A 13876-nucleotide genomic window follows, 5' to 3' on the forward strand; every position below is an offset into this window, starting at 1 on the left:
CCTTGGGCAGCTACCTTTTCTTCCTGGAGGCAGGTGGCCCTGGGTGCCTGACCATCTCCGGTGAGGCCTCCAGCAGCAATGAAAGGGGGCCTGACTGGAAGGCAGGTCTGGGAGGCTAGGGCCCTGGGGCAAGTCTCTTCCTCTCTCTGGACCTCAGTTTCTCCATCAGTAAAATGGGCTCAACCCCCTGCCCCTGCCCCAACCTGCTGTCCTCCCAGCCAGTATGCACAGACTCATGGGATCAGCTTTCCTAACTGACCGTCTTGTGCTGATAGAGTCCTCAGAAAAGTCCTATCTGTCTTCCCTCCGCTGACCTAGCTGAGCTGATTCCTTTATTGCTCCTGGTGACTCTTAGATCATCCCATCTCCTCCCCAACACCCCCAGGGACCTGAACAAAGAGGCACTTGCAGGTTTCCCAGGCACGCTACCTGCAGGAACCCTGCCCACAGGATGGAGCTGACAGGAATGGGTCTACGGCAGGAGATGCATTCAATAATGAGAACAAACCGTGCCCTACCATGCGGGTCCTGTCTTACACGTTCTCCAGAGACCGATCTGCCCACAAGCCTATGAGGTAGGTGCTATGATTATTCCCTCTTTACAGATGAAGGAACTGAGGCTCACGGAGATGAAATAATTCTATCAAGGTCACATGACTAGCAGCGGAGCTAAACCCAGGCCTGTTTGGCCTCACCCATCGCCAAGGTGACAAAGCCACAACTTGTGCCACCAAAAGCCCTTCAGGGCCACACTCTGAGAAGCGCTGGGTGCCTCCCGAGCCGGCAGCTCCGCAGGTACTGACCGGAGTGCCGGCCGCAGGATGCCATTGCCAATGACGAAGTGCAGCTTCTCCAGGTTGGATGTGGGCCGGTCCTCCAGCATGCTATTGCCCTGTACGGTAGACTCCCCGTCATGCAGCCTCTTGGTCACCTGGGCCAGAGAGAGGGGACAAGGCTTGGCCCGGGCAGGGAAAAGTGAGGAGGGGCCCTGCCACATGTGTGAGTCTGCCCACTCCCCTGGAGAGCAGATCCTGAGAGTGGCCAGAAGGGCTGGCTCTGCACCACGGTCATGGCCCCAGCCCTGTCCCACCCCCACCCTGTGCAGAACTGACGTCGGATCGATGATGTGCAGACAGCTGGGCAGCACTGGCCTGGTGCCACCTACTAGGGACAAGGCTCCTCTGCAAGCTTCCTGACCCCCCTCCCCACCCTCCCCCAGGGAAGCCCTTTCAGCCAGGACAGGGACCTGTTCCTCTGACTCCTGGTAGGACCCCTATCTCTCCAGGGTGGGCCACAAATCCACACACAACTCTGACACCCAGAATACACCCTGGGTCCAACCACCCAGTCACCCTCACCAATCCCTGGTGCCCTGGCCCCTATGTGAACAGCTCCAGGCCTGGGCTCTGACAGATGTGTTTCTCCTCTCTGGCTCCACACAGCCCACTGCACCAGCCTGCACCCTGCCTGGAGCCCCAGAGTGAGAGGGGTGAGCAGCAGGAGGGTGCCCCTGCGGGGCGGGGGGGCGGTGGAGGAGGTTCTCACCTCTATGGAGCACCCACAGCGGTGCTCTCACTCCATCCTCCCTGGAGCCCACCAGTGGGCATCTCCCCCCCCCCAACCTGAGCCCTTCAGATACCCAGATACCCAGCAGTAGAGCCGGGATTCAAATCTGGGGCCACGTGGCTGCAGGACTGGATTTGAACCTCAGATGGGAAAAAGGACAATGGCAGAGGCAAAGCAGGCTCGGGAAACCCTGAGGAGGAGCGTGACTCTAATGTAGAGGGGTCTGGGCAGGCTTCCTGGAGGAGGTGATGCCCAGGCAGAAAAGAGGAAGGAGGAATTTTAGGCAGAGGGACTGATGTGTGGGAATGTAGGGGGATGAGGGAGCCAGGCCCCTGCATTGCCGATGCCTCGGTTAGTGTCTGTTGCCCTCCCAGCCTGCACAATCCCGGAGCACCGGGCCAGGATGGCGCTCAGGAAAGGCCAGGTGACTAAACGAGAGTTCAAACAAATGAGTAGCATTAATGCCCCATGGGCACTCTTACCCCCAGAAAGTGTGCAGTGTCTGAAAGGTCCTTGGATCAAATGCACTGGGTCCCTGCGCTGGCAGGAAATGTCTTCCCTCTCACCATGTGCCACTCCAGCCCTCTCCAGCTCTCCAGTCCCCTCTTCTGGGAAGCCCTCCCGGATGTAGCCCCGGCCTGAGCTCACGGCCCCCTTCCCCGCACCCCCGTCTGCCCAGGGGCTCCCCACACAGTCCAGCCCAAGCCCCTGGGAACAGGCAGCCGCTGCTCTTGTTCCCACTCCTATGGTCCCCGAGTCCAGCCTGGCCCCAGCCTGCGTCTCCTCGGGCAGCCCAGGGTCGGCTCTGACCTCCTCCGTCAGTTTGGACTTCTTCTTCAGGGTCAGGTGCACCAGCTTGTGCCTCATGCTGCGCTTCTTCGGCCCCTCCGCTAGCTGGGCCTGCGGGACACACAGGGGTCAGGGTCAAGCGCCTGGGCCACGAGTAATGATGACAAGGGCAATGGACAACGGAGCGCCGGCCAGAGGGTGGGCTCACCTCCACGCTAGCGTTTACGAGGCATACCCCACGCGGCCACCCTCTTGTCTCCCACTTCCCTGCCCCAGCCAGGTGACGGACGGGAAAATGGAGACTCCGAAAAGTGTAGGAAGCTGCCCGGTGCCTCCCAGTGAGTCAATGCTGTGGCTGGCTCCGACTGCAAAGGCCTCATCCGATCCTGAGGCGCACTTTGCAGTTTACAAAATGCGCACACATTTGTTCCCACGAGCAGACAGAGAGTGGGGGTCAGGGAGGTGAGGCAGAGGCACATTTTAGGACACGCCTTCTGGGGAGCCCCCTGAGGCTGGGGATGCCGGGCAGCCGTTCCGACGGGCCTGGGAGGACACGGACGGACCGGCGGGGGGTGGGGGGGCGCGGTGGTAGCCGGGCCTCACCTCACCCTCGCCCTGCAGGGCCTGCAGCTCCCTCTTGTATGTCTTCTTGCCCAGGGTCTCGTAAATCTTGGTCATCACGGGTATATTCTCACTGCCGTCACTCATGGCCGTGTGGTACTTGGGCTCAGGGAGGTCACCCATGAAGCGCAGGATGGTGATCCAGACCGCCAGGGCCGCCTGGGGGCAGGGCCGCGCGTCAGAGGGCACAGGCGCCGCAAAGGGCTGAGCTTCTCGATAGCCCGGGGGTCTGGGGAGGGGGCCGGAGAGGGCCGCAGGAGGGCCACCCGGCTCAGGGTGCTCCGCTGCTCCTTGAGACCGTGCCCACGTGGCCTGGCCCAGGCGGGGCACCAGGGTGAGGTCAGCCCTCGTCCCGCCCTCCCCCGCCCCCGGGGACCTGCCCCCCACCCCGGGCCCCCACGCAGCCCCAGCCCTCACCAGCTGGTCGCCCTCGTCATCGTGGTACAGCAGCGGCTGCTTGAGCGGCCGCCGGGTGTAGGTGTGTGTGGTCGTGCCCTGGAAGTAGGTGGCGGCGAACTTGGCGAATTTATACTCGGAGAGGTCCTCCTCGTCCTCATCAGGCAAGGGAAGGGCTGCGTCCAGGTCCTCCTCCCCCATCTCCCTGCGCCCACGCTCCAGGTCCTGAGGAGGCCAGAGGGGTTCCCTGCCCTGCTGCGGGAGCAGACTTGGGCCAAAGCCCCCCAGCCTGTCCCCGTGGGGCCGGCTCTTCCTGCACAAGGGTGGAACTGTGTCATGCTGTTCAAGACGCAAACAGAGCCCGGCACGTGGTACGTCCCCAGTACACAAATGAAGGAAAGTTTGTGAACGGCCCTGGAGGGAGACAGTGACTGGCCCAAGGTCACACGGCTAGCTGACAGCTGGGCAGGGGCCGCACGTCATCACTGCTGCCCTTTGCTCAGAGGGGACCAGGGGGACCTTAATGTAAAGAGGCACCAAACGAGGGAGAACTATCACCCTGCGTCCTGTCCCCACCCCTGTCCCCGGCTTGATACCTCAAAGCCACTAGGTGCTTGGCCCTCCTGGCCTGGCAGGCCGCCCGAAGTCCCTAAAAAGCCAAACATCTTGTCCACCATGTCCGAGTGGTTGATGGGCTCGCGGCGGGCCCTCTCCATCTGCTCCAGGAGCTCCTTCTTCCGCCGAGCCTCCTCCTTCTCCTTCAGCTCCCGTTCCGCGTCCTCACGAGCCAGTTGTGCCAGGCGCTCCTGGGAGGTCGGCGGGATACGGGGCGACAGCCTCAGGGAGCAGGCCCTGCTCGGGGAGCCCAGGAGAGCCCCGGCAGCAGGCAGGCCTTAGTCCCGACCTCCACCGCGGCTCTCCTAACTGCTGGCAAGGACTGAGCCTCGGGCTTCTCCAGCCTGCGCCTCGCCCCACCCTGCCCTCACCGTCCAGTGCAGACAGATGCCCAGCACCCGGCCACAGAGGAGCCTCCGGACAAGCCCAGAGCAGGCCGCCGCCCTTCAGGGCTTAGCGGGGAACTCGCACCTCCCAGCTGGAGGGGACCACACCAACCCAGAAATCCCACAGCCGTTGGGTTGAGGCTCTGGACCAGCACTGTCCAAGCCGTGTATGTAGTGGCTTTGTTTAAAAGAGTAAAAAGAAATAGGTGAAATCTAGTTTAATAATATATTTTATTTAACCCAATATTTCCGAAATACTTTGTCAAAATGGAATTATTATTTTTAAAATAGAACTGAGAGATTTCATGTATTTTCTTTTTTTAACTGTCTTCAAAATCTAGTGTCTCTTTTACACTTAGAGCCCCTTGCCATTTCAAGCACTCAGCAGCCACATGTGGCTGGGGGCTCCCGGACTGGGTGCTCTCACCTCGGCTCGGGCTTTTTATACACGTGTGCTCTCCCAGCTAGGAAAAGTGTGCCTGAGGGCACGGACCCTCTTCCTCCAGAGCCACAGCCCCTTGTCCTCAGGCCCGGCCCAGGCCCAGGCACCCACCATGCAGATGAAGGCAGGCTGCATGGACAGATGATGGATCACCAGTGCTGTTGAGCCAGTGAGTGGACACGTGGGGGGCTGGGCCCCTCAGCTCACCTGATGCTTGCGCTCAGCCTCCTCCTTGGCCTTCTTGGCGCTCATCTCCTTCCGGAGCTTCTCCTCCTCGGCCAGCCGCATCTTCTCCGCCTCCAGACGCCGCAGGTACTGAGGGAAGGGGCAGCCAGCTGGGTGGGCACCGTCACGGTGCTTCCTGTCAGCTCTGGCCCACCCCACCCCGCCGGAGCTCTGGGCCAGAGGCGGGGGGGGGGGGGGGGGGGGGGGCGGGTGTGACCCTGCCGGATGATTCGGCAGATAGGGAAACTGCGGCATCCGAGAACTTCTCCAGGTCACACGGCAGATTGGGGGCATTGCTGATTCCCAAAACCAAACTGGATTCACCACAAGAGTGACTGGGGCCCCAGACCCTGCCCTTGGCGGGGAGGATGGCAATAAGGGGTGTGATCCCACTTTTGTGCATTCCCCAGAAGAGGCAGCATCCTAGATCCCCTCCATAGGCCTTGACCGATAAGTGGGGGTGATCTGCCTGCCTGAGGTGGAGCAGCACCCCTCAGAGGACACGCCCCACCTGGGGCTCCGAAGCCCTCACCTCCGCGGAGGCGCCGGTGCAGCCGGCGCGCGATCATGCCCCGGGCGTAGGCCTGCACGGTGAGCACGCCCAGAGCGCGATCATGCCGGGCGTAGGCCTGCACGGTGAGCACGGCCCAGAGGCGGTGGCGGAAGGCCTTGCGCACCAGGTAGGCGCGGCAGCGGGCCTGGAACTCGATGATGTGCCGGCGGGCCAGGCGGTACTGCTGGTGCAGCTTCCGGGAGCGGTGCAGGGCCTGCAGCCGCAAGAAGCCCAGCCGCATCTGCAGGGACACCCAGCAGCTCAGAGCCTGCCGCCCCCATTCCCGGCCGGCCCTGCCCACGGGACAGTCGAGGCACGGGGCGCCACTCGGACCGCCCCAAACACAGCTCTGTCTTCTTTCAGACTAGGGCTCCCCAGAGTGAAGCTCTGTTTCCTCTCAGACGAGTTTTCTAGGGAGTTGGCCTTGGCATCCCTTGAAGGGCCCTCCCCCAGTGGGCCCCCATTCTCAGACCAGGAGCCAGTCTCCTTCCTGTCTGCATCCCCAGCCCCAAGTCCAGGTTGCAGCCCAGTTACTCGGCAGAGGTCATGTGACACCCGCTCCTAGCCCCCTCCCCGGTCTCTAATGGCCCAGGTGCTCCCAACCCATCAAAACATTCCAGACTTAGAAGAAGCAGACCTGGACTTTGGGCTGGAGGAACGGTAGGGGCTGGCGAGGGCAGTGGCAGGAGGCCGACCAGGCCTTGGGCATAGGTACCCCTGCTGCTATGGCAACGGGGCCGGGTTCAAAGGCCTGGTGGGGCAAGGAGCAGCCCCCTGGGGAGGCTCACCAGCTCATAGTTCCTCCGGCAGTTGTGGCCCCGCCAGTGCCTCTGGATCAGTGTGGCCGCATTCTTCAGCTTCAGGAAGTTAGATCTGCAAGAGCAACATGATACAGGAGGATCTCAGAGCTGAGAAATCGTGCCCAGTGGCAGCCAGGGAACTGGTGAGGCTTGGAATCAGGAGAGCAGGGCTGAGTCCCAGCTCTGCGTCTCCCACCTATGTGACCTTGGGCAAAGGCACACAACTTCTCTGTGCCTCAGCTTCCTCATCTCTAAAATGGGTACAATAACACCTGCCTTGCCTGCCTCACAGGCTTGTCACATATGCCCACTAAGGTGGGCATTCAGAAGGTATTTACTGAATGAAGAAATGTATGAATAGTAAGTAAATGAAATAATATAAAGATTAGGAGTTTTGAACACAGTGAACATCACTTATTATTAACTTCCCCATTTTATAGACGAGGAAAGTAAGACCCAAGGAGTTTGGGGCCAGAGCCCATGTCTTCCGCCGGACTCTGAGTGAGCACAGCGCTGACCCCCCCCACACACACACACCTGAGGCCGCTCATACAGGATGACAGTCACCTGCGACCTGACGGAGGACAGAGAGACCACACCTCACACAGCAGGTGTCTGCTGACTGTAGAAGTGAACAGTGGAGGAGTGAAGGATGGGTATGCCCGCGTGTGAGGGAGCCAGCGAGCCAGTGCCTGTGTGTGCATGAGCGAGCGAGAGCTGGGGGAGGGGATGGACAGATGGGCGGATGGACGCACGGACAGAAGAACTGACGGAAGGGCAGATGAACTGAAGCATGGATGGACAGACGGTAAATGGAGAGAGGGAGGGAGCAACCCGATGAACTGCTCAAGGGGCAGGTTGTGGAGTTCTGTGGAGCCCAACTCCCACTCCAGAGCCAGCCCTGCCCAACTGTGAACTGTCACAGCTGCACACGTGCCCCTTACGTGGAATACGGGACACGCTATGTGATTCGCATCCGAGACACAGGAGTGTCCACCTGGGCGCCTCACGTAGCCACGCGTGCGTGACGGTACGGAAGGGCATGTTCTGCGTCCCCGGGCAGGCGGGGCGCAGTCACGTGCCTGCGGTCGTCAGGGTTCGCACGATCATGTGTGCATGCTATGCACACATGCGCTTGCTCCTTGCACACGGGTGTATGTGTTTATTCCTAGCATTCACGCCAGGGACGGGGCCAAGCCCAGCACACACACACATCTGTCTGAGGGCTGAGATGGGAGAGCTGGTCCTGACACATACCTGTCTTTGAACCCCCGGATGACCTTCTGGAGGAGGATGACTCTGTCCGTGATGGCCTTGTCCCGCTCCACCTCCAGCAGCATGTCGTGGTGGTCCTGGAGGGCAGAGCTCCTGAGCTGCACCCCCACCCTCCTCTCAGGGCCCCCAGCTCAGTCCCGGGCTGAAGCTGCCTCACACAGGCCCTCCTTCCTTCCCTTGTCCCCCATGCCTCCCAGGGCCACGGGGACAGACTCGGCTTGTGGCTGTCTCCCAGAGAGGGGGGACAAATGGCACAAGAGGAGCCTAATCTGACTGGATGGGTCAGAGGCCCCACCATTCACACACCGGCTTCATCCCTATGGCCATCTCTGCCCAAGCCCCCACTTTGCTCAATGTCTCTGTTACATGGGTCCTTGACCTGTGCCCTGCCATTTCTCTCCTGGCCTCTGTCACTCCTGCTCCGGGCCTCCTTTAGGGGGAGGAACCCCCCTAAAACATGAATCTGATGGTGACCTTAAAGTGACTCCCCTAGTTCCCGGGGTCAAGCCCGGTCTCCCGCCTGGTACTCAGGTCTTCCAGAACCCAGGCCCTGCTGACTTCCCTAGGCCTCTCTTCTTCTCACTCCAGTTAGACAAAACCTCCTCATACCGTCAACAGAGATGAACGGAATGTCTACAGGCGCCAACACAGTGCTAAGTGCTGGGTGGAGGGGAGCTGCTGTGAACCAGGCAGACAGGGGCCCTGCCCTGGGGAGGCAGAGCCACCCCCATCCGCTAATCCCAGACCACATCACCATGGACAGAGCCTAGCAGAGCAGCAGCTCAGCCAAGGCCGTCTGAATGAATGAATGAATGAATGAGAAGTAGATGTCTGGGCTCTCGAAATGACACCGCGTTTCTGGAGAGCCCAGGGAGGTGAGGATGGGGACAAGGGTGGTCCTCAGAGCTCTCTGGCACTGGATACCGTCCTGCTGCCTGCCTTTGCTCCCTTCCCCACACAGACTAGAGGCCCTGCTCTCCACTCCAGGTCAGTGCGCCACCTGGGCAACTGGCTTCTCCTCCCTGAGCCTCTGAAATGGGCGTGACAGTCCTACGTCCCAGGGCCGCTGTGAGGACTAAACAAGATTCTGGATAAAAAGCCCCACCTGGACCTGGCACAAAGAACACTCTTGGCAGATGGCAGTAGTGATCTGAGCAGGCCGGAGATAGAGGACATGTGTTCTTGACAAGGAAATGAAGGCCTGGGGAGATGAAGGGACTGGCCCATGGCCCCTCAGCCAGGGAAGAATTAGACTCCACCCCAGATTCCCTCCAGCTCTGGGCCGGCTCCCCTCTTCCCTCCCTCCCGCAGCTGTTATCCCCAACGGCCAGGGCCCCACCCACCCACCAGAGGAAGGAGCCCTGCCCATTGCCCAGGATAGCGGAAATGGAAATGGGGAAGAAAGGCAGGCAGGGAGCTCATACTATCCCTGCTGCAGCTGCCGGGGCCACCGCCAATTCCCAGCAAGCTCTACTCCAAGGCCAAGACACCACATGGCCCAGCTTCCTGCTCCCAGCCCTGCCCCCTCCCCAACTGCCCCATCCTGAAGTCCAGCCCCATGGAGCTCCAGGTGCTGCTCAGGGAGGGTGGGAACAGGCCCCTGTAGAGGACAGAGGAAGGGGGCAGCATGTGGCCTACCACAGCCCAGATGAACCCCGCCTGGCCAGAAATCACAGGAGGGGGCCTAAAGATACACTCAAGAGCCCTCCCACCCCCTCCCCCCAACACATCCCATTTTTACAGATGGGAAAATAAGGCTCAGAAAGGGCCAATGAGCTGCCCAAAATTCCAGGGCAGATGACCAACCACAGGGTCCTGACCTCACCCCCCAGATCACAGATGCTCTTAAAACCAGTCCCCCTCCCTATCACAGACCGCAGGGCAGGAAGACCACAGAGGCCCAGCACCGACCTCCTGATGCTGCAGCTTCTCTGCAGAGGCCCCTAGGACCCCAACCTCCCTGTGACAGGGAAATCACAGATCCTCAAGCCCGCCAGAGACAGAGGCTATGCTCACCTTCAGGAAGATCTTGGTTTTGCCAATCTGCCAATCATCGTGGGTGCCCAGCACAGCCTCAGCCATGCGCTGGCACGTCCCCCGAAGGTCGTCCTAGGGGGTGCACAAGGAAATGGGCAGCCCCACCCGTGAGAAGGTCCCCTGAGTGTCCCTCCCAAGGCCAGGGGGCAGGACTCTGGCTCCAGCTCTGCCCCTGCCATGCCGTGTGTCCCTGGCCGGGTCCTGCCTTCTCTGACCCTCAGTTTTCTCCTTAGCTGGGCCAGATGATTGCAAAACCGTCTCCACGGCTAACGCCCCAGGCCCCACTGGGCAGCCCTGGCCTCGTCCACTACACCACACGCGTGAAGGCCATGCCAGTGGAGCACAGCGATCCAAGCCCTTGGAAGCCCTCTGTTGGCTCCTCCCTGACTTTCCCAGCCATATGGGAGGTGGCCGAGCTAAGGTCGAGCCCAGCACACGGTCCCCATGAGAAAACCAGGGCCCGGCCCAGGCCAGAGCTGGGACTGTCCCTCCTGCCGTCTCTGTCCCCAGCCCTGTACCTGCTTGTAGGCGGGCTTCACCCCGGGCTGCAGCACCCGGTAGCGCTCCACGAACTGCACGAAGCTGTAGCGGATGGGGTAGCCCGCCCGGCGGATCCGGATGGTCTCCATCATCCCTGAGTACCGCAGCTGGCGCACACACAGGGGCCGGTCGAACCGCTGCCAGGCACGGAGCCAAGGGCATCAGCGCTGGAGGCCCCTGCTGGGAGCTCAGCCCCGCTCTGCATTTCCCCAGCCACACAGCGGAAGAGCAGCAAGGCAGACTGAACCCAGACCTGCCGCTCAAACTTACTTAGCGGCACGGAATGACACCCTCACACGGGGCAAGCTGCATGCTTTGGGGGCACAGAGGAGAAACAGCTTAACTCCCCTTGGGATATCTTGAGGGGGCTTCATGGAGGAGGCGGCCTTGGCTCTAACCCTGTCAGGAGAAAGGGCGCTGGAGGAGGCAGGGGGCACATGGGCAAAAGTGTGGAAGCCTAAAGCGCAGGGCACGTTCGGGGACTTGATGGGGACTGAGGAGGCTAATGCACGTCGAGGTCATGGTTGTGCAGGTGTTGGGCGCTTGTACAACCCCAGGGAGTGCCCTTCATATCACAGCCACAGTACATTTGTAGCTCTTCCAACAACTTTCTGGCCACTGGCGGTAAAATGCCTTAAGGAAGAGACAATTTTCCTCATGGGCACAGAGTTGTTTTTGTGATGGCAGCAGGTATGGAGGGACTGGAGAGGGCCTCAGAGGCCAGGCTGGGGAGGCAGCAGGGAGTAACCAGCGACCATTTGAGACCCACTGGCTCTCACTGCAGTCAGGGGGGGGACTGGTGCAAAGAGACAGGAGACCAATGAGAAGGTCCTGCTGCTAAGGTTCAGGCAATAGATGCCGAGGTCTGGGCCCAGAGAAGGTTCTGGAAGCATCTGAGATCAGGAGAGAGGGTACCCAACTACCTTGGCAGGGTCCTGGCCTCCTTCCCCCCAGACCTCTTGCCCTAGAGGGTGAGCTAGAACCCTCTGTAACCCTCATACCCCTGCAGACCCAGTCCTGGGCCCCATGGGGGACAGGCCAGCCCACTCTGGAAATGTTTTCAGGCTGGGGGCAGGGCCAGCACACAGCTGGCTGGCTTCCGACACCTGTTTCCTCTCCCTCCAGGCACTTTCCCTGGCCCAGCCCTGGCCTCCCTCCTTCCGTCCCTCCTCCCCAGACCGGCCTCTGGGAAGAGCTCTGTGGTAAACAACACCTCCCAGAGCTGTGGAAAGAAAGGGCCCAAATGAGGGATGGCCCCGGCTTCCAGCTTCTAGCCTCAAGCCCCTCAATCTCCGGGTCTGCAGTCACACATCTCAAATGTGGAATCATTATGGTCGGTCCCTCCTTCGGGTCCCTCCTTCCCAGGCTGTTGGGAAGGTGGAATAGGGCTGTGGAGAGACTCTGGCCCTGTTGGGCACACAGTAAAGGCCCAATCAATGTTATTCAGCAGAGTCAAAAAAGGAAAACATCCCCCAGCGAGTCAGAGGAATCTGGGAAGGCTTCGAGGAGGAGGTAGTGGTTGGCTGGCTGGAAAGAGAGGGGCTTTCAAATTCAGGGCCACAGCAAGAAGCACAGCTGACTCCAGTGCCAGGCAGCCTGCATGCATATTGCATGAAATGCCCCCCGGGGAGGTAAGCCCAGCTTAAAGGCGGTAGAGTCAGGATTTGAACCTGCATGGAGCCCACTGCAGGCAAGGCTCTTTCCAGGGCACCTGCTACCTCCAATAAGTTGGAACTGGTTCTATAAGCCCCTCAGGTGCCCCGCCATTCCCCAAAGAAGACAAAGTCTCAGCCCAGCCCGCACCCTGCCCGTTGGCCGGGCGCCTCCACCTGCCCCAGGCTGGGCCCTGGCTGGCTGGCCCAGGGACCAGGGCCACTTACCATGGGCTTCTTGAACTCATTGGGCTTGATGCAGCGCACGAAGAAGGGCTGGCAGGCGCCCAGTGTGCGCATCAGCAGCTCCAGCGACCGCTTGAACTGGCTGCTGAGTGTTGGCGAGCGCTTCCTGGTCTCGGCGCCCTGGGGGGACGGACCACAGGGATGGGAGGGGCTGACCTGTGCCCCCCATCCCTCCAGGAAGGGAAGCAGCAGGCTTCGGGCCTGAGGGGGAGCTGCCCCCGGGAAGCAGGCTAGCAAGGGTTTTTCTGTGACTGGGGTTTTCCTGTGACTGGCCTCATCTGGGCTGGTGCTGGACCTCAGATGCACCCCTTGGGTCACTGCCTGGGACCTGGGTCTGGAGGAGGGCTACACGGGAAGTGGGGCCCCCCTCACCCACCCCCGGCTTGCTGGAATACTCTGGGCAAGGGCCAGCCCCTCTCAGTCTCCACTCTGCCATGCTGGGAATTAATGAGGAGCTGAACTTGGTCACCTTGAGACACTGAGGTCCGCTCTAGAGAGGGGTCCGACAGACCTCCATTCAGACCCCGGCCCCACCACCTCCTAACTATGTGATCTTGCACAGCTCACTAAACAGCCCTGAGCCTCTTTCCTAAACGGGAACACTGCCACCTCACTAGCCGACAGGGCTCTGACGAGGGTGGGCACAGAGTAGGCCTCAGTAAACAGCAGTCTGGGAACCCGTGTGTGTGCCGGGGTGGGGGGTGCTGTCTGTGCCCTCTCCCTTCCCTGGGGGATGAGCCCGTCAGCAGCAGGCCCAGATCAGCCTCCTGAGAAGGCACACAGCTGGCCTCCCACCAGGTGGCCCTGAGGCCCAGAGGCTCTGAGCCAGACCGGCCAGCCGCTATCTGGGTGAGCCGGCTAGCACCCCATCTCCTGTCGGGGTCCCCATCTCAGAATGCTGTGAAATGAGGCAGGGGTGCTAGGGGAGGGCCTGGTCCACAAACAGGAAGTAGAACATCTCAGACCAACCCTGCGAGACTAGACCTAGAAATCAGACTCAATTCCAAAGTATTTTGATGTTATTTCCCTGCCAGCTTCGTCTGTGTGAGAATTTATCAGTGAACTTGATTATTATTGGAAGATTTTGTATTTTAAACGAGACCTAATTTTATCTGATATCCCGTAGCACACTACCAGCCAGGTGGGCAGGTGTAGGGGTGTGAGGTGTGTGGCGGAGGCAGAGGTGTGAAACACGTAGAAAAGTTAGACCATACACCCCAGGCGGAAATGGAACTTGCCAGGAAACCGCAAACACTTGCTAGTCTGAGATGTGTCCGGTCTCTGTGTTAGTGTCATTTGGCACATATTCTAGGATTTGCCAGGGAAGCTGGGGAGTGTCTGCATCGGGGTAGGGTCGATGTCAAGTCTCTGACCCCCATGACCGTCCCAGAACCTGATCCAGCCACAGCAGCGGGCAACCCGCAGCTCGCACGGGGAGCTGGCCAGTTTGGGCTTCACTCTGCCTGCGTTAGAGCCTCGCCCCAAGCACACACACCCCACAGACACTGACACACACACACACACACACACACACCCCATACAGCACATACACAACACAAACTTTTCTTTGGTTTCTATCAACACTCCGGAACTACTTCTGTCTGTCTGTCTGTCTGTCTTCCGTGCTGGGCCGTGAGCCTAGTAAGGACAGGCAGGTCTGCCTTGTTTTTGGCGGGGACCCAGGGCCTGGCACACTAACAATCAGCAAAACTTCGCACAACTGGCTCCTGGCA

At 60.3% G+C, this 13876-nt stretch overlaps 1 protein-coding gene across 1 annotated transcript in view; it reads right to left on the bottom strand.

Moving 5' to 3' along the window:
• Positions 1-13876, bottom strand: part of MYO7A (myosin VIIA) — an 81143-nt gene that overhangs the window by 24486 nt on the left and 42781 nt on the right. The window contains exons 16-29 of the mRNA XM_035722978.1: positions 12126-12263; positions 10224-10382; positions 9685-9777; positions 7651-7745; positions 6382-6466; positions 5670-5834; positions 5573-5624; positions 5304-5305; positions 5023-5130; positions 3969-4178; positions 3394-3597; positions 2959-3135; positions 2377-2466; positions 804-931 (exon numbers count right to left, since the gene is read on the bottom strand). Of these exons, the coding sequence (XP_035578871.1) occupies positions 804-931; positions 2377-2466; positions 2959-3135; positions 3394-3597; positions 3969-4178; positions 5023-5130; positions 5304-5305; positions 5573-5624; positions 5670-5834; positions 6382-6466; positions 7651-7745; positions 9685-9777; positions 10224-10382; positions 12126-12263 (1706 nt within the window). The remainder of the gene's footprint in view (positions 1-803; positions 932-2376; positions 2467-2958; positions 3136-3393; positions 3598-3968; positions 4179-5022; positions 5131-5303; positions 5306-5572; positions 5625-5669; positions 5835-6381; positions 6467-7650; positions 7746-9684; positions 9778-10223; positions 10383-12125; positions 12264-13876) is intronic.

This window comes from Zalophus californianus, chromosome 11 (assembly GCF_009762305.2).
Source record: "Zalophus californianus isolate mZalCal1 chromosome 11, mZalCal1.pri.v2, whole genome shotgun sequence".
NCBI classification, from domain to species: Eukaryota; Metazoa; Chordata; class Mammalia; order Carnivora; family Otariidae; genus Zalophus; species Zalophus californianus.